Source organism: Engystomops pustulosus, chromosome 3 (assembly GCF_040894005.1).
Source record: "Engystomops pustulosus chromosome 3, aEngPut4.maternal, whole genome shotgun sequence".
Taxonomy (NCBI): domain Eukaryota; kingdom Metazoa; phylum Chordata; class Amphibia; order Anura; family Leptodactylidae; genus Engystomops; species Engystomops pustulosus.
Window position 1 is genome coordinate 211223919 of NC_092413.1, and position 24280 is coordinate 211248198.

General features: G+C 43.9%; 1 protein-coding gene across 2 annotated transcripts in view; it reads left to right on the plus strand.

Moving 5' to 3' along the window:
• CLIC5 (chloride intracellular channel 5) overlaps window positions 1-10422 on the plus strand; it is a 79197-nt gene extending 68775 nt beyond the window's left edge. For both annotated transcript variants that reach the window (XM_072143726.1, XM_072143727.1), the window contains exons 5-6: window positions 5855-6036; window positions 9671-10422. In XM_072143726.1, the coding sequence (XP_071999827.1) occupies window positions 5855-6036; window positions 9671-9838 (350 nt within the window). In that variant the 3' untranslated portion in view covers window positions 9839-10422. The remainder of the gene's footprint in view (window positions 1-5854; window positions 6037-9670) is intronic.
• Window positions 10423-24280: the final 13858 nt, after the last annotated feature.

A 24280-nucleotide genomic window follows, 5' to 3' on the forward strand; every position in this document is an offset into this window, starting at 1 on the left:
TAAAGCTGGTGCTGTTCAACCACTTAGTGGAAACCACCGGAACCTATAAAGTCGCCACTCCCTTGGCACAAAATATGGCCACCAATGAAATAAAGGGTAGTACACTCGCGATGTGATCACCTAGAGGACAAGAACATTGTGGAAAAAATTGGTGGTGGTACGCATGGATGGAAACAATGTCACAGGTGGTGTAGAGATGGTGAGAGGCATCCCGGACTGGCTTCAATGTAATCTTGAGATCTACAAAGTAGAAAAAGACAAAATTATAATATGTTCATAGGGGAATATCACTACATGCCTATACAACAGATAGACCCGTGAGGGATCCCAAGAATGGGGACATCAAGGCAACATTACCACAATGCATCAGAGATTGCTCAGTTTAAAATCAACGTTAAGGCCATTTGGTTTGAGTGTCCCGAGGGTATATATCCACTTTAATTCCAACCTTTTAAGAATCCGTTCCCTGTCACCACCCCTACGTAGGGGAGGGACATGATCAATTAATTGGAACTTAAGGTCCCTTTCCGTGTGTCCTGCTTGTAAGAAGTGTTTGGACACAGGCAGGTCTCTTCTACCACTACGGATCGTGTACCGGTGTTGATTAAATCTCACTTTGAATTCAAGAGTGGTCTCCCCGATGTATAAAAGTCCACAAGGGCAATTTAATTTGTAAATAACATAGCAACTATCACAGTTCAAGTAGTGCTTCAATTTATATTCAATATCATTATGAATGAAGGATGTACCCTTGTTCATTTGTCTGCAATTAATACAGTTTCGACAAGGGAATGAACCCTTATTCAACTGCCCAAAAATGCCAGTTTGTCTGTTGGGCCGCATGGAGCCCACATCCGACTTAACAATACGGTCCCTAATAGCTTGTGATTTACGGTAAGAAAAAATAGGTGGGTTACAGAATTCAGGAACATGAACCGGGCTGCCTGATAACTTTGACCAATGTTTTCTGATAATGCTAGATATGGCGTTACTGTGTTCATTGTATATCGATACAAAGGGAATACGATCTAGTGTAGGACTCCTATTGGTGGGTGTTAAAAGTGCATCTCTATCTATCTGTTGTGTTCTTAATAAGTTATTCCTAATCACCCTATGAGGATATCCTCGCTTGGAGAACTTGTCCGCCATAGTTTGTAGGTTAGTATCAACCTTTTGGGGATCACTCGTAATACGTTTAACCCTCAACAGCTGGCTGTAGGGCAACTTAGATACCATCGACCGAGGATGATGGCTTTCATACCTCAACAGAGTGTTTCTATCTGTTGGTTTCACATAGAGATTTGTTTCCAAGGATCCCTCATCAATTGTGACAAGAACATCCAGGAATTGGATCTCTTTCCTGGAATGCACCAATGTAAATTTTATTGAGTCGTCTACTGTGTTAAGATAAGCATGAAATCCAGCAAGCTCCTGCTCAGTACCGGTCCATAGGAGGAAGACGTCGTCTATGTACCTCCACCACCGCAGGCAATGCCTGAAGTGAGTGGAGGCATAGACGGCGTCCTCCTCCAGCACCCTCATGACGATATTGGCATACGTGGGTGCCATATTGGCACCCATCGCCACTCCCATTAATTGTAAGTAAAAAGTATCTCCAAATAGAAAATAATTATTTCTAAGAACAAGTTCAAGTAGATCTATAATAAATTTCTGTGTCCTGGGTGCATATGTTGTTGTAGCCAATACCCGTTCTATAGCTTTAATACCACGTTGGTGGTCTATCGATGTATACAGCGATACAACGTCGAAGGACGCCAAAATGGTGTCCTGTGTAATATATGGCTCAGCCCCTTTCAATTTATTGATAAATTCTGTTGTGTCCTGTATATAAGATTGACCTGATACTGCAAATTGTCGTAATGCTTTATCTAAAAAAGTGGTGATGTTAGAGAAGATTGATCCACTCCCTGAGACAATCGGTCTCCCAGGAGGAGAGACCAAGCTCTTGTGTATCTTCGGTAACGTATACAACACAGGTGTAGTCGGGTGTTTGATGACCAAGAATTTATACATATCTTCATCAATGATGTTCTCAATTCTTGCTGTATCCAATAAGTTCTTAATTTTTCTAGCTATATTAAACTTAGGGTCTGAGGAAATTTTTTGGTACACCATAATATCCGACAGTTGTCTGTGGATCTCTGCCCGGTAGGAGCTGGCATCCATGACGACGACAGCACCGCCTTTGTCAGCGGGCTTGATGGTAATGTCGCCGTCATGGGCCAGCTCCTCCAATGCAGAGATCTCAGCACTAGTGAGATTTGGACGGGAAAAATTCCCAGTATCTATCTATCTATATATCTCATATCTATCTATCTACCTCATATCTATCTATCTCCTATCTATCTATCTATATATCTATCTATCTATCTATCTCATATCTATCTATCTATCTATCTATCTATCTATCTATCTATCTCATATCTATGTAGACTGTTCCAATCCTTCTATCTCTGTGCAATCCCAGACAGAAAGGATGATGATGAGATCAGGGATCATCATTCCCAGTCTCCTATCTATCTATCTATCTATCTATCTATCTATCTATCTATCTATCTCTTTCTCCTATCTATCTATCTATCTATCTATCTATCTATCTATCTATCTATCTATCTATCTATCTATCTATCTATCTATCTATCTATCTATCTATCTATCTATCTATCTATCTATTTCTATATATTATTACAATGTTACAATACAATTACAATAGATACAATGTTTGTTTCCCCAACAGCTATTCCTTTGAGTCCCCAGAACACAGAGACATTTGGATTGGCTGAGGGTGCATGTTGGTGATTTATTTCCCTAAGAACAGGGGTTGCACAGCCATCAGACACATGTTATGTAGGAGACCTCTGCTGCAGCGTCTCTCTGCTTCAGTAACAGTATACAGCTGTAGGTGTGTAACGGTGATGCGGTGTATGATTGTGCTGAGTAGCGGCCGGTCCTGTACAATGTCGGAGATCTGGTTAGTGTACGGGGATGGCGTTTATATTGCTGAATGCAGACCACACTTAATGCTTAATGTATGCAAATTTGTTTAATTCTAGGCATAACCTCAGCTTCCTGGGGATAATTATCCTGTGGATAAACAATATTCAGTATCACCCACAATCCCCGCGCACTGCATTGTCTCCTTACATGATCTCTCCCATAGATTCCTGGCAGTCACATCCCCTTTCTAGTAATTACCTGTCAGTGTATTGTGCCTGGTGCAATGCTTGTCCTGACTGCTGGCGGCCGTTGCTTCCACTATCAGTGGTCAGCACAGGCTATTGTATATAATAGAGAACCTCACAGTCACCTACCTTCTGTATGCCAGAGACTTAAAACCATTCTCGGTAGGTGACCAGCTGGCATAAGATTGAAACCAGAAGCTGGGCAGTTTTAAAAACTGAGGTGCAGATATGCAATCAGCTCCTCCTGCTTTATAACATCTTGTCTGCAGATAAGACACTATATACAATCTGCTCAGCAAATCCTGCTCTATAACATGCTGCATGCAGATAGGACACTGCGTACAATCTCCTCAGCTCCTCCTGCTCTATAACATGCTGCCTGCAGATAGGACACTGTGTACAATCTGCTCATCTCCTCCTGCTCTATAACATGCTGCCTGCAGATAGGACACTGTGTACAACCTGCTCAGCTCCTCCTGCTCTATAACATGCTGCCTGCAGATAGGACACTATGTACAACCTGCTCAGCTCCTCCTGCTCTCTAACATGCTGCCTGCAGATAGAACACTGTATAAAATCTACTCATCTCATCCTGCTCTATAGCATTCTGCCTGCAGATAGGACACTATGTACAATATTTTCAGCTCCTCCTGCTCTATAACATGCTGCCTGCAGATAGGACACGATAAACAATCTTCTCAGCTCCTCCTGCTATATAACATGCTGCCTGTAGATAGGACACTATGTACAATCTGCTCAGCCCCTCCTGCTCTATAACATGCTGCCTACAGATAGGACACTATGTACAATCTTCTCAGCTCCTCCTGCTCTATAACATGCTGCCTGCAGATAGGACACTATGTACAATCTGCTCAGCTCCTCCTTCTCTATAACATGCTGCATGCAGATAGGACACTATATGCAATCTGCTCAGCTCATCCTGCTCTATAACATGCTGCATGCAGAAAGGACACTGCGTACACTATCCTCAGCTCCTCCTGCTCTATAACAAGCTGCCTGCAGATAGGACACTGTGTACAACCTGCTCAGCTCCTCCTGCTCTATAACATGCTGCCTGCAGACAGGACACTATGTACAACCTGCTCAGCTCCTCCTGCTCTATAACATGCTGCCTGCAGATAGAACACTGTATAAAATCTGCTCATCTCATCCTGCTCTACAGCATTCTGCCTGCAGATAGGACACTATGTACAATATTTTCAGCTCCTCCTGCTCTATAACATGCTGCCTGCAGATAGGACACGATAAACAATCTTCTCAGCTCCTCCTGCTATATAACATGCTGCCTGCAGATAGGACACTATGTACAATCTGCTCAGCCCCTCCTGCTCTATAACATGCTGCCTGCAGATAGGACACTATGTACAATCTTCTCAGCTCCTCCTGCTCTATAACATGCTGCCTGCAGATAGGACACTATGTACAATCTGCTCAGCTCCTCCTTCTCTATAACATGCTGCCTGCAGATAGGACACTATTATGGGGAAGATTTACTAAGGGTCCGAATCGCGTTTTTCCGCCGGGTTTCCCAAATTTTTCTGATTTGCAACGAATTGCCCCGGATTTTTGGTGCACACGATCGGATTGTGGCGCATCGGCGCCGGCATGCATGCGAGGGAAATCGGGGGGCGTGGCCATCAGAAAACCTGACAGATTTGGAAAAACCGTGGTATTTAAAAAATAAAAATGTGTTGCTTGACACGCCCTTTACATGCACCCAGGATAGGTTGGTGAACTCCGGCGAACCTCGGCGGACTTCGGCGCAGTAGCGACACCTGGTGGACATCGGGCGCACTACCTTAGTGAATCGCTGGAAGACCCGAATCCTCGACGGAGAACGCGCCGCTGGATCGCGACAGGACCGGGTAAGTAAATTACCCCCTATGTATAATCTGCTCATCTCCTCCTGCTCTATAACATGCTGCGTGCAGATAGGACACTATGTACAACCTGCACGGCTCCTCCTGCTTTATAACATGCTTCTTGCAGATAGGACACTATGTACAATCCGCTCAGCTCCTCCTGCTCTATAACATGCTGCCTGCAGATAGGACACTATGTACAATCTGCTCAGCTCCTCCTGCTCTATAACATGCTGCCTGCAGATAGGTCACTATGTACAATCTGCTCAGCTCCTCCTGCTCTATAACATGCTGCCTGCAGATAGGACACTATGTATAATCTGCTCATCTCCTCCTGCTCTATAACATGCTGCCTGCAGATAGGACACTATGTACAACCTGCACGGCTCCTCCTGCTTTATAACATGCTTCTTGCAGATAGGACACTATGTACAATCCGCTCAGCTCCTCCTGCTCTATAACATGCTGCCTGCAGATAGGACACTATGTACAATCTGCTCAGCTCCTCCTGCTCTATAACAATCTGCCTGCAGATAGGACACTATGTACAATGTGCTCAGCTCCTCCTGCTCTATAACATGCTGCCTGCAGATAGGACACTATGTACAATCTGCTCAGCTCCTCCTGCTCTATAACATGCTGCCTGCAGATAGGACACTATGTACAGCCTCCACGGCTCCTCCTGCTCTATAGCATTCTACTTGTAATGTTAGTTTGCATTTTCAGAACCTTATAGTGACATGTTGGTCTTTGTATGTCTTCTTACAGCTCTAGAGAAAGGGTTGACAAAAGCCCTGATGAAACTGGATGACTATCTGAACAGCCCGCTCCCCGAGGAGATTGATGCGAACAGTCGAGACGAAGAAAAAGTGTCTCGGAGGAAATTCCTGGACGGAGATGAGTTGACCCTCGCCGACTGCAATCTTCTACCCAAGCTTCATGTGGTCAAGGTATGACTGTGCCGAAATATGTCTCATGTAAGCTAGAAACTAGTCATATTATAAGTGTTACACACACCTAGAGAAGACTACAACCCCCAATATGTTCATCCAAAGTCACATTCATTATGATGGAGATTGCCACATACTGGTGGGACACTGCAGGGATAATCTTCATATGGATTTCTATATCATCATATCTTCATATAGACTTGCAATTGAGTCTGCAAGTGCACTGGGGGTGGGATTCATTTGCCATATTTACTTACAGACAGCTACAATTGGTCTCCTACAGAGTTGCCACCCAACACCCTTCCCTTTAGCTCTAATCCACATTTCAGCCTTTCCTGTCTGACGGAAAAACTTGCAAATCAGCCCCGCCCCTAGTGCACTTCCAGGCTGATAAGCATATCCATAAAATCATTGATTTGTCACCACAAAGTTATTTGTATATGAGACGCTATTTTGTGAAGGTTCACCTATTTACCTATAAAATATCTCCTCCAAAGTCAAGTGACAGTGAGCAAAAAAGAGTCACATTTGTATGAGATGAGGCAAGTTTGGAGGCTACAGGGGGAGAGTCATTTCAGAATCTTAGATTCTATAGCACCTAGAATAAAAGTGAGAACTGGATATTTATCTGCAGCTCAATATTTCTTCACTGCCAGTGTTTCTGTAGATTACAGAACACAGAAACAGGAGGAGTTAAGCAGATTGAAGCAGATTGAATCTAAAAGATGATATTCTTATCTTATCTTTAACGTCTGTATAATTTTTCTAGTAACTATAGAACTGAAGATAGGGATCTCTGAACTAACCCTCTCCCTGCAGCCACTAAATTTGACTCATCTCAAGCAAAATATGACTCATCTCTTCTCATTTCCACACAACTTTGGAAGAGATTTTTTTTTTAAGGGAAACAAATGAGATTTCACATAAAAGAGGGAATTCTAGAAAGGACATTTCACCCCCTACCTAAGTGGGCTAGTAGTTTAAAGGGGTAAAATCTGGTGATGGGTTCCCTTTAAAAGGAGTCATTGGGAGTCAGCATTGCATGGATGATTGTATGTACAGACATAGCAGAGCTGAAGTTGTCATGGAGAAGGTCACACTGCACTCCCTGGTTAAGGGAATATTTAAAAAAAGACAAATTAATGAGAGTAGAAAGTAGTCTCAGGTTCCAGGCTCTTCACCTTAAAGCGTTAACTATGTTTGCTTTCACCGGCGGGACGGGGAAGATTATTAAACACTTCATTATTTCCAACATTTCTATTTTCTTAGCCAAATAATAAATATGATTTGTGACATGTTTAAGTGTTTATTCTGGTTGAGACCACCCAGGCCAGTCCTATGTTCACCCCCCCCCCCAGCACTGCTACTATTTTATAAATACAGTTGACCTGGATACATTTAGGAAATGTAAATCTCGGGAGTATTCCACAATGTGTGTAAAAATAGCAAAAAGCAAGTGTACAAGTAAAATAAGGGAAACTTTATCAAAGGGGTTGTCTGGCACGGCCAAGCTGCGGACCACCATCGGTATCTGAAGAAGTCAATGGATTACCACTGCTTTTAATAGGCCTTGGTGTTGCTGGGAAATTAGCACTTGTAGTATAGTTAACTTTACTCCTGGGAACATAAGATAATAGAGACTGTTGATACACCCACAATCCCCAGCCCTCCCAGTAAGCAACTAATTCCAAATTCTGATTTCCTGAAGCCAGCACTAGGTGGAGCTCTAAACCCTCTTTGCTAATATATGTAATCTATAATGTAGTGCACTCTCCTTACTGGTGAGTTACTTCTAAGCCTCCAGTTTGCACAAGATTGTCACAAAGTTAGTTGAGATGTGCAAAAAGTGGGTGTTAGCAGAAATTTTGGGAGATATGGTGGTGCAAGCAGACAAGTAATGAAACGATGTATCTGAAATCAAAAGAAGCCATTAGGTAATGGTCTCCTTCCCACCATGCTTGCCAATGCTGTGTCTACAAAAGCTACAGCCACAAAGCTCCTGGCAGGTTCCTTTCGAATCTGGTTGTACTAGGAGTGAGACTTCTGGTCAAAGGAAATTGCAGCACGAAGGAAGTGTAACAAGCAATCGGTTGAGGATCCATTCTTGCACCTTACTGAATTGTGTTTTGGCTACGGCCAATCCAAGAGTTGGTTTTCACCCTATAGCCCCTGTACAGGGACAGGTCACAAGGCCTCAACCTCTGAGGATAGTTCTGCTGTAGGTGGCAGCAAGAGAAGGGGAAGTAGAAGGAGATCAGGCAGAGAATGGTCAAACACAAGCCAAGGTCAGGGCAGGCTAAGTTCTGGTGGAATCGAGCTACAGGTTGGCAGAATAGATTTAAGGTCAGGTCAATCCAGGTCATCACCTTTAGTCAGTAGAACAGGAATAGTCAGTAGTCAGTAGAACAGGAATGACTTCTCACCTGATCCAGCTTGTTCATTTTATAGTGCAACTTGACTGTAATGGAGGATCCAGTTGGGATTTCCAAACCAAAGGCCTAGAGCTCCTAGCAAGGTCCTCTTAAATTTGCTTGTACTAAGTCAAAGGGAAGGCAATAAATAATCATCTGTATCCCTACTCTGCCAACTAAGTTGACTTCCAGATACTACCAAGTGAGGCCCGAACCTTGTGGCCTCCAAGGCTGTAAAACTGAAATTGTTCGGCCGTATCACTGCCCCCATACGGCGTGTGCATGGGGCATGACAATGTTGGTTTACACCCTTTTATAAGGAATCTGGGAGTTGTCCTACTGTCGGTGGCATCTGGCCTACATGGGTACAAGGGGATCAGGCAGAGAATAGTCAGGCACAAGCTGAGGTTAGGTCAAGCTGGGTAGTCAACAATAGTTACTAGATTAGGAATGAAGATCAGTGATGGAACCATCCAAAATCTGGGGTCAGGATTGTGGAGGTCAGACAGCAGGACAAGCCTGTGCGGTAAACTAGGGAACTGGTAATCTTCTTTTGGAAGATAGGGAGGTGCCTTTCATCACCAGTAGCGGGCACGGGTTGCAGGGGACACATAGGGGCAGATTTACTTACCCGGTCCATTCGCGATCCAGTGGCGCGTTCTCTGCGGTGGATTCGGGTCCGGCCCGGGATTCACTAAGGCAGTTCCTCCGACGTCCACCAGGTGGCGCTGCTGCGCTGAAGAGCATCGGAACGCACTCAAGTTCACCGGCCTATTCCGAGTGAAGGTAAGTGCAAGCTCCGCGACCCTTTTTTTTTTTTTTTAAATGCAGCGGCTTTTCCGAATCTGTCGGGTTTACGTTTGGCCACGCCCCCCAATTTCTGTCGCGTGCATGCCAGCGCCGATGCGCCACAATCTGATCGTGTGCGCCAAAATCCCGGGGCAATTCAGGGGAAATCGTTACAAATCGGAAATATTCGGGTAACACGTCGGGAAAACGTGAATCGGGCCCTTAGTAAATTACCCCCATTGTTTAGGCGCACTGGCCCTTGAAATCTGGTGAAGGTGGCATGCCCACCCCCAACTAGCATAGACAGCAGCAGGACACCAGTACAGAAGGAACCTGGAGCCGTGGGAAACAGGAAGTTGTGGAAATTTGTAGTAGGAGCTAAAATATATATTTTACTATTAATAAGTAATACCATAATGCTCTTGTCTTCTCAGATTGTAGCCAAGAAGTACCGCAAGTATGAAATCCCATCAGAGATGACGGGAGTTTGGCGATACCTGAAGAACGCCTACGCCAGAGACGAATTTACCAACACATGCGCTGCGGACAAAGAAACAGAGCTGGCCTACGCCGACGTAGCAAAGAGGCTCTCCACATCCTAACAACTAAGGACACGCCACCACATATAGTATTCTCTGACACAAAGACTACTCCCTTGGCAGCCTTAGGATGGACCTCCTCCTGTTTGGCCATCATGATCCGAGCTTCCAGATACCCACCGATAAGCAGCTCCACCCTCAAGCTATTCTCTCCAATCATATTAAAATGAAAGACAATGATTCCGACGCCCACCGGCCAATAATTTCCATCCGAGATCCGAAGGCAATATCCTATATGAAGTATTTTTGTAATGTAAGCTCACTCCTTAAAGGTGATTTATAAAATGTATTATATCATAGATAATTGTATAATATATATATATATATATATATATGATTTATTGCTACTTCTTACATCTATGGCGAGAGGATTATTTCTCCAGGATTCTGCCATCCATCAGAGTGCTCTGTGTCTTGTTTTATTGCTTATTTTTTGCAATTTTCTTCAAGATCTTGCGGGAGATGGAGACCTTCTGGCTTGTAGAACCATCTGTAGGCATTCACTTTCTTTTTTTTTTTTTATTAAAGAGTGTTTGCGCCTTCTTGGTTAAATTGCAGGATGTACAACTAATAAATTCTATTTCAAAGATTGTTGTTCTATTTTGTATCCATGGCAGGGGTAGAATTTAGTCGGGGGACTCGCTACAATTGGTTACCAGGCATGTAGGGGGGCAGTAAAGGGGCACAATCTGTCAGGTCTGTTACACTTGAGGCATTAAAGGGGTTGCCCACTTTATCTTATATTATTTGCAATATGTGTGTAAGTGTTGTGGGGGCAGGATATTAGGTAATTTACCAATACACATCTATTACTAGTTCTGCTCCGCTTTCTTGATATGTACAGTGAAGTCTTCCTGTCTTTTACCTCATCAGCCAAACATTCCTGATCATAAAATGGCCACAGATGGAGGGTCATGTGATCTCTGACCATGAGCAACCGCCCTGCCAGGACCTAACATCAAGCTTCTGGCAGGGCGATTGTTCATGGAGGGTCATGTGATCTCTAACTGTCCATGAACAATCGCCCTGCCAGAAGCTTGATGTTAGGTCCTGGCAGGGCGGTTGCTTATGGTCAGAGATCACATGACCCTCCATCTGCGGCCATTTTATGGACAGGAATCTCTGTCTGATGAGACATATCAAGAAAGCAGAGCAGAACTATGAATAGATGTATATCGGTAAATTTCCTAATATTCACATTACAAAAACATGAAGTAAAGTGGCCATTCCTTTTAAATGGAAGGCCAAAAAATTATTTTTTGTACCTCCAGTTTAAAAAAATAAAAATAAATCTACTCTCGTTTTTTTGGAAATCTACTGTAAAGCTCTAGAGTAATAGACTTCAAACAAGCCCCATGTTATCAGACAGATCCCTTCCATCTCATTTCTTCTTAACTTGTTAGTAACATACTCTCTGTAGGAAAGCAAGAAGTTGGGGACACGTAGGGGGACATTAATCACGCAGTGGGGCTCAATTACTAAGGGTCTGCGGACTGCATTTTCGTCGGGTTTCCCAACAATTTCCGTGTTGTGCCGCATTTAACATGGGTTTTTGGTGCACGTGATCGGATTTTGGCACGATGCAAATCTGGGGCGTAGCCGTCGGACATCCTGATGGATTCGGACTGAGCGCAAGATTTAAAATTCAAATTGTGATGCATGACAAGCACTCACATGCACCGAGAAGAAGATGGTGAACTCCGGCGGACCTCAGCGGGGAAGCGACGGATGCAGGAAATCGGGCGCACGAGCTAAGTGAATCACAGCAGATCCAAATCCTCGTCGGACAACGCACCTCGGGGATCGCGATGGGAGGGGTAAGTAAATCTGCCCCAGTGTCTCAGGTTCGCCTTTTTTTATTCGCCTGGTTCATTCCTTTTCTTGTCATGTAATTTTGCGTCTAATTTTGCGCCTAATTTGTCTCAAATAATTCCCCTACACAGTAGATCTCACTTGTGACCAATAATGAAAGGAGACTGAGAAGAGGGCGTCATCTCTGCACATAAAGTCTCAGCTTGTACAAGCTCCGGACCACATTGTGATGTAACTGCAGGGACTAATAGTTACAGATATGGAAAAAAAATAATTAAAAGGCTCAAATGAGTTTTTGCCTTTTTAATTATAATGTGTAGGAAATGGAGTCTGATAATATTCTCACATCTGTACAATAAGATTGACAATAATCCCACTTGAAAATATCATCCTATAAAAAATGATGAAGTCGTTACTTAAGAAATTTTACATTTTAAAACTGCGCTAAAGGATTTTTTCATGTTACATTCAGTTAATTTTTTACGTGGGAAGTGAAGACCTTTTTATCCAGGGATTTTTTCTTTCTAAAGTGCAGCTGCTCAGAGCAGGTGAGTTTGGGGTTTTTTTTTGCGACTTTCTAGGAGTAAAATAGTGATGGATGCCGCGCACACATCTGCAACACATCCACTCACTACGTCAGATAAGGCGCAGGGACTCAAAACTACTAAGTGCCGTAGATTAGCGTGCACCTAAAAAAGTTGCAAAATTGCCCAAAAAATGACTGCCAAGAATGACCCAAAATAATTATGATAAATGTCCCCCAGAATTTCCGAATTTGTTTGTAGTCTTTTACGATGAAAATGTATGAATGCATATCCAGTCTTAGGACAGGAAACTTTACTTTAATGGAAATCTACCAATTGATTTTATGCATTATGACACAAACCATACCTTGAGAATGCAGCAACATATCTTGTTTAATCCCTGAACCGAGTGTTTTGCTAAAAAAAAACAATTACAATAATTATGATAATGAGGCTCTGCTCCAGCCTTGTCCTGCCCAGCATAAGCCGAGAATACGTCATCACTGTCTTGTACCTGACAGACAGAAGTAATCAATCGCAGCACCATCCCCCAGCTGCTGCGTATGAGTCATCCAACTCAGGTTGATTAGTCCTGTCTGGACAGTTCAGGAAGCCCTGTGAGTAATGTGTTCATGTACGGCAGGCAGTCTCCACCCAGCTTTCCCAAGGTCCTGAATTTTATAATTGTTTTTTGAGCAAAACCACTCAGCTCAGGGATTAAACAACATATGTTTCTGCATCAGTGTAGCTACAGCATTCTCAAGGTATGTTTGGTTCGCAATGCATGAAAACAAATGGTAGATTTCCTTTAAAGTAAATATAGCATCAAAATCCATCCTGATAAACCAGGGAAATTACTCATAGATCCAGACACCGTGACTGTGGTATCTTCTTATAGTTGTTATCTATGGCATCCTTCCTTCTAAAATCAACTTTTACAATTATTCTATTGTACCCGAAGGGTCCTGAGGGGCGTTACCAAAGCCCCTCTGTCCTTTAGCTTCGAAGGCTGTTACACTGTCACTTTGATTTTGATGGTAGATTTCTTTAAATACTATTATTTGCCCTAATTTCATGAATATATGGACATCACTCACCAGATTTCAGCAACCAAAAGCCATTAAAAAAGTCTCCTTACAATGAAAAAAGAATTGAAATAGAATGTTCCTATTTAAAACGTTGTTTATTTTTACTTTAGAAAAGAATTTTTTTCTCCCTTTCTTTTTTTTTTCTTTTTTTTTGGAGGATGAGAGCCTGTAGAGAAATGGATTTGAAATAAATTAGGGAAAAGTAAGGCTGACACAATAATTCTCTTTCTCACGTAGAAAGGTTTTGCGCTGAGATCTGAGTCGTGCTCACAGGAGTCGAGGAGACAGAATCTTGGCTCAGGTCTCGCTGCAATTCGGGAAAGGGAGAGGAAAAAAAAAAAAACGAGGGAAGCTTTTTCTCTGTCATTCCCTTTTTTTTCCTATTTTTTTGCTCCCCCGGTTACTTACCTTTCCATTTATGAATTCTTTTCAACATTTGGACTTTGCTATACATAACTTTAAATCACTAACATCCTTCACGGCTCTGTGATTTGCTGGTTCCATATGTAGCCTCTTGGCCCAGTCGTTTGGCTCCGGATCAAGTCCTGTTCTTGCCCTGGGTTTACATTCTGTAGCCAGGGAGAGGGAGAGAATGAGCTTATTCATCATAAGCCCCCCCCCCCCCCCCCCCCCCCCGCCAGGTGGTATTCATTGTATGTGCCAATATCAAGGTACGACACAGACGGACAAAGAACCTACACGTCTGTTTCGTTCTACCCCCGCAAGTCTTCCAGAGAGATCTGTAGCCTAAAATTATCAGCGTCTAATTGTTTCCCCCCATAGAGGTGGCGGCTGCCTAATGACTTAGTAACATCACACCTCTATTAATACCACAGTGCAAAATGTTCAAAAAATTGTTATTTTGCATAACCACCAGAGGGCAGCACATATCAGATTTCTTAAATGTAATTTTTTTGTGATGTCATTTTTCTAGCTTTCCAGTTTTCTAGCATTTCCACTACAATAATTTCCACTTGCGTCTTTTTCCAGCCTTATATACTATGATACTATGATAAGAGAACCATATTGTAACTATACAATAGCTAAACAGGTTCGTCCAGTTTCATCACATAATTGATATTGTTTGTGTCATTGAAAGTTCTACAAGTTTCCAATATATTCTCTGCATCAATTCCTCACGGTTTTCTAGATCTCTGCGCGCTGTCATTGTAAATGAGGTTTCGTTGTTTACTTCCTGTTGATAACAACTGGTTCCTGGTCATGTGATGTCACACAGGTGCACGGTTCGTTATATCCCTGGTCATGTGATGTCACATAGATGCACGGCTTGTTATATCCCTGGTCATGTGATGTCACACAGGTGCACGGTTCGTTATATCCCAGGTCATGTGATGTCACACAGGTGCACGGCTCGTTATATCCCTGGTCATGTGATGTCACATAGATGCACGGCTTGTTATATCCCTGGTCATTTGATGTCACACAGGTGCACGGCTCGTTATATCCCTGGTCATGTGATGTCACACAGGTGCACGGCTCGTTATATCCCTGGTCATGTGATGTCACACAGGAGTGCGGCTTGTTATATCCCTGGTCATGTGATGTCACACAGGTGCTCGGCTTGTTATATCCCTGGTCATGTGATGTCACACAGGTGCACGGCTCGTTATATCCCTGGTCATGTGATGTCACACAGGTGCACGGCTCGTTATATCCCTGGTCATGTGATGTCACACAGGAGTGCAGCTTGTTATATCCCTGGTCATGTGATGTCACACAGGTGCTCGGCTTGTTATATCCTGGTTGTGTGATGTAACACAGGTGCACAGCTCGTTATATCCCTGGTCATGTGATGTCACACAGGTACATGGCTCATTATATGGTCATGTGATGTCACTCGGGTGTGTTACTCGTTACATCCCTGGTCATGTGGTGTCATACAGGAGCACAGCTTGTTTTTTCCTGGTCATGTGATGTTATGCAGATGCACGGTTTCTTATATTCCTGGTCATGTGGTGTCACACAGGTGCACGGCTTGTTATATCCCTGATCATGTGATGTCACATAGATGCACGGCTTGTTATATCCCTGGTCATGTGATGTCACACAGGTGCACGGCCCGTTATATCCCTGGTCATGTGATGTCACACAGGTGCACGGCTCGTTATATCCCTGGTCATGTGATGTCACACAGGTGCTCGGCTTGTTATATGGTCATGTGATGTCACTCGGGTGTGTTACTCGTTATATCCCTGGTCATGTGGTGTCATACAGGAGCACAGCTTGTTTTATTCCTGGTCATGTGATGTTATGCAGATGCACTGTTTCTTATATTCCTGGTATTGCAATGTCACACAAGTGCATTGCTTACAACGTCCTTGGTCATGTGTTGTCATACAGGTGCACAACTTTTTATATACACCTGGTTATGTGATGTCACACAGGGGCACAGCTTGTTATATCCCTGGTCATGTGGTGTCACACAGGTGCACGGCTTGTTATATCCCTGGTCATGTGATGTCACACAGGTGCACGGCTCGTTATATCCCAGAGCTCTGATTACTCTCTGTGATATAACGAGCCGCTCAACTGTGTGACATCACATGACCAGGGATATAACAAGCCGTGCACCTGTGTGACATCACATGACCAGCGATTTAACAAGCCGTGCACCTGTGTGACATCACATGACCACGTACCAGTTTTTAACAGAAAGTAAGCAAAGAAGTTTTCTATAGAATGACAGCAAGCAGAGATCTAGAAAACTGTGAGGAATTGATATACAAAGTATATTGGAAAATTATGTAATTTTTCATTAATTAACAATATCAATCATGTGCTGTAAGTGGACGATCCCTTTAATGCATAAAGTATTGCTGTCAGTATTTTTTCATTTTTCGAAGACACATTCACCCAATCTACCACCAGGATGAGGAATCCTAGACCAAGCACACTGACATACTGGTGCACGGCCCCTCTGGCAGGACCTGCTCTTCTTTCTTTCCTTGTTGTTTCAACAAAAGGTTACACAATTATGCAAAGGGGATCTGAGGGGATCCAGGCCTCATAGGTGTTAAAGAAGCCTGGAGCCTCTCTGGCTCATTTGCATAATTTTTAAAGCCTTTTATTCTTAAAAACAAGGGCATAAGAAAAGTGAATCCTGCAAGAGGGGGCACGCACCAGTATGTCAGTGTGCTTGGTTTACAATCCTTCATCCTGGTGCTAGATGTCCTTTTAATGACTTATAATAAATGTGATGATGTATAATGAAGCTGGCATAATGTAAGAGTCTTTAGTCTAGTTTTACATCTTTGCAACTCAGGCCACTTCCACCTTTAGTATAGGAACATGATAAGACCAACAGGCAAGGTCTAAAACCAATCCAGTACATTGCTAACATAGTGCAATATGACACAAACCCTCCCATGGGGCCTAAAAATAGAATTATTTTTTAAATTAAAAAAAAAAAAATTCTAATAATTTCAATTTCAAATAAAAATTATAATAAACGTGTTGGATATTCCCATCTCCCATATGCCTGGTCTATTAAAATGTTTAAATTATTATTCTATGCAATTATGCAATGAAACCCTGTACTCTAATGGGAATTAAACAAATGTCTAATTTGTCACTTTTCCACCAATTGGCCACACCAAACATTTCATGTGATCACAAGATTGTACAATGAAAACATCAGCTCATCCCACAAAAAGTGACACCTTATACATTCTTGCCAAAGAATGTATAAAAAATTCTTGACACCGTTATTTCTGACAAATTTGAAGGTTTTTAGGCATCAGATACAAAAACTATATAAATTGGGTATCTCTGTGATCATAGTGACTTAAACAAATAAAGATTAGGTCTCATTTTGACCGCACAGGAATAGAAAGCCTGTAAGAAAATGGCGCAAACAGTGTCCCAGTACATTCAAGGCCGGCACCAGTACTATGTATACCCGGGCAAGTGCTGGGGACCAGGGATGAGGGTGGTTGTATCTAATGAATTCATAGGGGCTGAGGGGGGCTGTATCTAATGAATCCATTGCGGAGTAAGGGGGGCTGTATATTAAATAACCATGAGGGGGGCTTATATAAAGGGTCTGTTTGGGATGATAAACTAGGGAATATTTTAGGGAACAGGAGACTGTTTTAGTTTCAGAATTTTAATGCCTCCACATGAGTTCATTGCAAAGGGGCCCACTGAGGCTCTGTCACCCAGGGGCCTACTGAAACCTGGATCGACCCTGAGTACATTGCATGGAATATTAAATACTGACACTAGGAAACACAATGGTGGTCATTTACTAAGGGCCGATTCGCGTTTTCCCGACGTGTTACCCGAATATTTCCGATTTGCGCCCATTTCCCCTGAATTGCCCCGGGATTTTGGCGCACGCGATCGGATTGTGGCGCATCGGCGCTGGCATGCACGCTACAGAAATTGGGGGGCGTGGCCAAAACAAAAACCTGACGGATTCGGAAAAACCGCTGCATTTAAAAAAAAAATGTGTCGCGGAGCTTCCACTTACCTTCACAAGGAATAGGCCGGTGAACTTGAGTGCGTTCCGATGCTCTTCAGCGCAGCAGCGCCACCTGGTGGACGTCGGAGGAACTGCCTTAATGATTCCCGGCGGGACCCGAATCCACCGCAGAGAACGCGCCGCTGGATTGTGAATGGACCGGGTAAGTAAATCTGCCCCAATATGCCCTGCAAAAAACAAGCCCTCTTGGGGCTCTGTAAATGGGAAAAATAAAAGTTATGCATTTTTCTTATAATATTCCCTGAAAAATGTGCAGGAGAGCCCAAGGTTCTATGTCGGACAAGCTGCGTGAGATTTCCCTGTGTCTGTGTGATATATCGTCCTTCCCTGCTGGGTCAGACTGTATATTTGTGTTCGTAATTTAATATCTTCAAAATCCCCCCCCCCCTAAAACATTTGCTGGAAAGAAATCTCCTAGAGATGAATGTTCTCCCTTCGAGGTTTGTTTGGTGGTGCCACTTAATTTAACATCTTAATGGTGGCATGTGTCTTTATCAGTGCGCCTGGCGGTGAACCTACGGGAACAATCGTCTGCCGAATGTTTATGTTCCAGCGCGCCATTGGTTTGGGAGCCCCCGCGTTAGGCCGAGGTGCTCAGGACTTTGTATGAGCTGAACTTTGTCACATTATTAAACTGTCAGCAATGTGCGCCGGTTATTAAGATTCTTGGTGGGAATTCTGCCCATATGTTTTGCGTTCTCTGCTGGGATTATATCAACACTATTTGTATGGAAAGGCTGCCGGAGAGAAGTCGGGATGAAGAAAAAGGCATCTGTGAGTCGGGGCACAGAAAAACGTCTGTTTATGTACGGCCTTCCAAATATGTCTCGACAGACCGTGATTTCCCAAGTGCTCCTGCCATTTCGCTTCAGTCTAGGTGCAAAGTCCAAGAAAATGGCAACTGGAAACTGATGGTTGTGAAGGCGTCGCATGGGATGGAATTCCTTAGAGACACGGAAGGCTTTATGGAATAAGGATATAATTTACATATAATTTAGTATAATTCAGAATACATGAATTGTTGTTTGTCATCAGAAATAGTGTTACGAGCAGCAGGTAGTAGACCCACTGCAGTAGCAATCTGGCTTGGCTTCAGGCCACACACTAAGGGCGTTATCCCTAGACCTCGGTTTTTACCTGTTCAACTATTTGCTTGGCTTCAGGCCACACACTAAGGGCGTTATCCCAAGACCTTGGTTTTTACCCGTTCAACCCTTTGCTTGGCTTCAGGCCCCACACTAAGGGCGTTATCCCAAGACCTCAGTTTTTACCTGTTCAACCCTTGCTTGGATTCAGGCCCCACACAATAAGGGCGTTATCCCTAGACCTCAGTTTTTACCCGTTCAACCCTTTGCTGTTAAGAGATTGAACGGCCACTACCTCTGGTGATGGTCCCGTGTAGATAGCACCTGGCCCAGGTGGTCTGGCAAACATAGTCAAAGGCCGTCTAGTAGTCAGTAACCATTTGCTTGGCTTCAGGCCACACACTAAGGGCGTTATCCCTAGACCTCGGTTTTTACCCATAGAAACCCTTTGCTTGGCTTCAGGCCACACACTAAGGGCATTATCCCTAGAACTCGGTTTTTACCCATAGAAACCCTTTGCTTGGCTTCAGGCCACACACTAAGGGCGTTATCCCTAGACCTCGGTTTTTACCCAAAGAAACCCTTTGCTTGGCTTCAGGCCACACACTAAGGGCGTTATCCCTAGACCTCGGTTTTTACCCATAGAAACCCTTTGCTTGGCTTCAGGCCACACACTAAGGGCGTTATCCCTAGACCTCGGTTTTTACCCATAGAAACCCTTTGCTTGGCTTCAGGCCACACACTAAGGGCGTTATCTCTAGACCTCGGATTTTACCTGTTCAACCATTTGTTTAGCTTCAGGTCACACACTAAGGGCGTTATCCCAAGACCTTGGTTTTTACCCATTCAACCCTTTGCTTGGATTCAGACCACACACTAAGGGTGTTATCTCTAGACCTCAGTTTTTACCCGTACAACCCTTTGCTTGGCTTCAGGCCACACAATAAGGGCGTTATCCCTGGACCTCAGTTTTTACCCGTTCAACCCTTTGCTGTTAAGAGATTGAAAGGCCACTACCTCTGGTGATGGTCCTGTGTAGATAGCACCTGGCTCAGGTGGTCTGGCAAACATAGTCAAAGGCCGTCTAGTAGTCAGGTCAAGTGGGAATTCAGCAGAATCCAGGTAAATATCTTTACGTGAGAGGTAGAAAGATTCCAAGGTCAAGGCCAAAGGTTGGGGCAGGCATATAAGGATCAAAGTCATAAGGGCTAAGGGAGGCCCCTGCATACTAGCCATGGCTATGATTGACCATGGGGATACCAATCACAGGCATGTCTAGTAGGTGGGGCATCAATTTGCTGGATTGGCTGCATGGCTGCCAATCCAGCAATATGTCACGCCTGAACCCTGGGCCAGAACCAGAAGTTTGGGTCCTCTCATCTCTAGTCTCCAATGGTGGCCATTAGTGAGGTTGTAACCATTGGTGGCTCAGTGCTGATTTAAAGTTTGAAGAATTTCCCATATTTCCCATAAGAATTTCGTCATATACATTATTGCCTGGCCCCTTTGAGTACTGTAGGTGTATGAATGAGTAAGAGTGGTCAACCTGAACAGCCAATAGCTTTGACTGATTTTACCCTCTATTGACTTGATAAATTTGGAGAATTTTTGGTGGATTTTTCATTCTTCAAGCTTTTTGAGAATTCTCCAATTTGAATAAGTTAGTATGTAAGGTTTTTTCAAGAAATCCATGGGGCGAGCAATGGGGTAAGAAAAAATGTGTACTCACCCCATTTTCATGCTGGGGTCATTAAGGTCTTTGATATTCTGGCTCTGCTGGTTGGCCATGGGGCTTCATGGGGTCATGCTGATGTCACCTGATCTATGTCATCATGTGGTCATGGGGTCATGCTGATGTCACCTGATCTATGTCATCATGTGGTCATGTGGTCATGCTGATGTCACCTGATCTATGTGACCATGTGGTCATAGCGCTTTATGGGGTCATGCTGATGTCACCTGATCTATGTCATCATGTGGTCATGGGGTCATGCTGATGTCACCTGATCTATGTCATCATGTGGTCATGTGGTCATGCTGATGTCACCTGATCTATGTGACCATGTGGTCATAGCGCTTTATGGGGTCATGCTGATGTCATCTGATCTATGCGACCATGTGGTCATAGCGCTTCATGGGGTCATGCTGATGTCACCTGATCTATGTCACCATGTGGTCATAGCGCTTTATGGGGTCATGCTGATTTCACCTGATCTATGCGACCATGTGGTCATAGCGCTTCATGGGGTCATGCTGATGTCACCTGATCTATGTCACCATGTGGTCATAGCGCTTCATGGGGTCATGCTGATGTCACCTGATCTATGTCACCATGTGGTCATAGCGCTTCATGGGGTCATGCTAATGTCACCTGATCTATGTCACCATGTGGTCATAGCGCTTCATGGGGTCATGCTGATGTCACCTGATCTATGCGACCATGTGGTCATGGCGCTTCATGGGGTCATGCTGATGTCACCTGATCTATGTCACCATGTGGTCATGGGGCTTCATGGGTTCATGCTGACGTCCCTTGATTTATGTCACCATGTGGTCATGGCCCTTCATGGGGTCATGCTAATGTCACCTGATCTATGTTACCATGTGGTCATGGGGCTTCATGGGTTCATGCTGACGTCCCTTGATTTATGTCACCATGTGGTCATGGCCCTTCATGGGGTCATGCTGATGTCACCTGATCTATGTCACCATGTGGTCATGGGGCTTCATGGGGTCATGCTAATGTCACCTGATCTATGTCACCATGTGGTCATGGCCCTTCATGGGGTCATGCTGATGTCACCTGATCTATGTCACCATGTGGTCATAGCGCTTCATGGGGTCATGCTAATGTCACCTGATCTATGTTACCATGTGGTCATGGGGCTTCATGGGTTCATGCTGACGTCCCTTGATTTATGTCACCATGTGGTCATGGCCCTTCATGGGGTCATGCTGATGTCACCTGATCTATGTCACCATGTGGTCATGGGGCTTCATGGGGTCATGCTAATGTCACCTGATCTATGTCACCATGTGGTCATGGCCCTTCATGGGGTCATGCTGATGTCACCTGATCTATGTCACCATGTGGTCATAGCGCTTCATGGGGTCATGCTGATGTCACCTGATCTATGCGACCATGTGGTCATGGTGCTTCATGGGTTCATGCTGACATCCCTTGATTTATGTAACCATGTGGTCATGGGGCTTCATGGGGTGATGTTGATGTCACCTGATCTATGCGACCATGTGGTCATGGCGCTTCATGGGGTCATGCTGATGTCACCTGATCTATGTCACCATGTGGTCATGGCGCTTCATGGGGTCATGCTGATGTCACCTGATCTATGTTACCATGTCCCCCTAAGCACACTGAATGGCCCAGCCGGGAGTTGAAAGAAACTGAAGACCTCCATGACACTAGGACCATGAGCCAGAGCAGGGTAGGTACACTTTATTATTATTTATTTTTTTGTTTCCCTCGGTCCTGCTTTAGGAAGACCATATCACATGAGAGGAACACAAGTCTTATCAATTTGCTTCACATATTCTTTGCATGAACTGTAACTCCCAACTTCTGTCTCCGTCTGCCGATGTTGACTCTCCAGTGAAATTATAATAATAAACGGCGGTCTGGCGCCCATACAACAGAATAGATAATTGTCTGTGATAATCTGGCAGGACATATAAGAAGATCCCAGTCGGAGCGGTTTTTATTCGGCTGGAGGAATATATTTTTCTTGTGTTTGCATTATAAACCCCATTCTTTCTTAACAAGGCTTCCTTCACCGAGGCTTATTTATTCTTATTGTGAATTACGCCCAGGACTGGCTGCCAAAACATCCCATTTTTTTCCAGACCTATCACTCTGAGTTAAAGTCATCATCCTTCTTGTGAACGACCCAAGGAAATTGCTTACGACAGTCTAAAACAGCCCACGTATTAAAATGAAGGTCACCTACGCAACAGAATGTGAAGAAGTTGTAAGGAGCATGTATTCAGGCGATGCTGTAAAATTCATCGGAGGAAATTCCTGCTGATAGAGCCGGGGGAAGATGAGGTGATGGCGATCATGTGTGCAGCCGGATTGTGCAACTATACCGAAGTCACTGAGGACTTGAAGGAGCCATAAGAAAGGACTTAAAATCTGCCTATTTCTGAACTTAAATAGCGCCACCTATAAAAGAATTCTGACTGTAGTCACAGTATGGTATAGGATGGATTACTCATTCGGACTGGTGTAATAGAAGGAGTCCAGACTACACAGTTATCCTGCAATTCCCGTGCACATTCTAATTACAAAGCCAGAATAGTGTTATAGATTAATATAACTCAATTAGACTGCTGTTATATGGAGGACCAGACTACACTATCAGACTGATGTAATAGGGGGAAGTTCAGACTATGTAGCCAGACTACTGGTATAGAGGGAGGTCCAGACTACACAGCCAGACTACTGTTACAGGGGGAGGGGGCCAGACTAAACAGTTAGACCGATGTAATAGAGGAAGGTCCAAACTACACAGCTAGACTGCTGTTATAGAGGGAGGTCCAGACTATACAGACAGACCGATGTAATAAGGGGAGGTCTAGACTATACAGAAAGACTGATGTAATAGGAGGAGGTCCAGACTACACAGCCAGACTACTGTTACAGTGGGAGGGGGCCAGACTAAACAGTTAGACTCATGTAATAGAGGAAGGTCCAGACTACACAGCTAGACTGCTGTTATAGAGGGAGGTCCAGACTATACAGACAGACTGCTGTAATAGAGGGAGGTCCAGACTACAAAACCAGAGCACCGTTAAAGAGAGAGGTCCAGACTACACAGCCAGACTGCTGTTGTAAGGGGAGGTCCACACTATACAGTCAAACTGATGTAATAGGGGGAGGTCCAGACTACACAGCCAGATTGCTGTTATAGAAGGAGGTTCAGACTACAGAGCCAGACTGATATTATAGGGGGAGGCTAAGACAATCAAGCCAGACTGCTGCTACAAGGACAAGAAAAAGGGTTTCAGTGACCCGAAATGCATAATTTAAGGATTAATAAATTTGTTTTAATCAAAATGCACTTTTTCCCCTTCCAAATCATTTTACTTTTACCAGGCTGTCTATGGTTTTTGGTATACTGGAGCCTGGCAGCTGCAAGGATACCCATCCAAGTGATCTTGGCTAAAGAATCAGACATCCCCTCTCGTTATCATAACCTTACACGGTGATACGCAACTAACAAAGAAGTCTCCAGGTGAACAATTTTCTGAACATCTTATACATGTACCTAACTTTATTACCCAAGATGCCATCCTCTATTTCTATTTTTGTTCCTCTGCTGCTATAAGGGGAAGTTCAGACTGCAGAGCCAGACTGCTGTTAGAGGGGGAGGTCCAGATTACAGAGCCAGACTGCTGTTATAGGGGGAGATCCA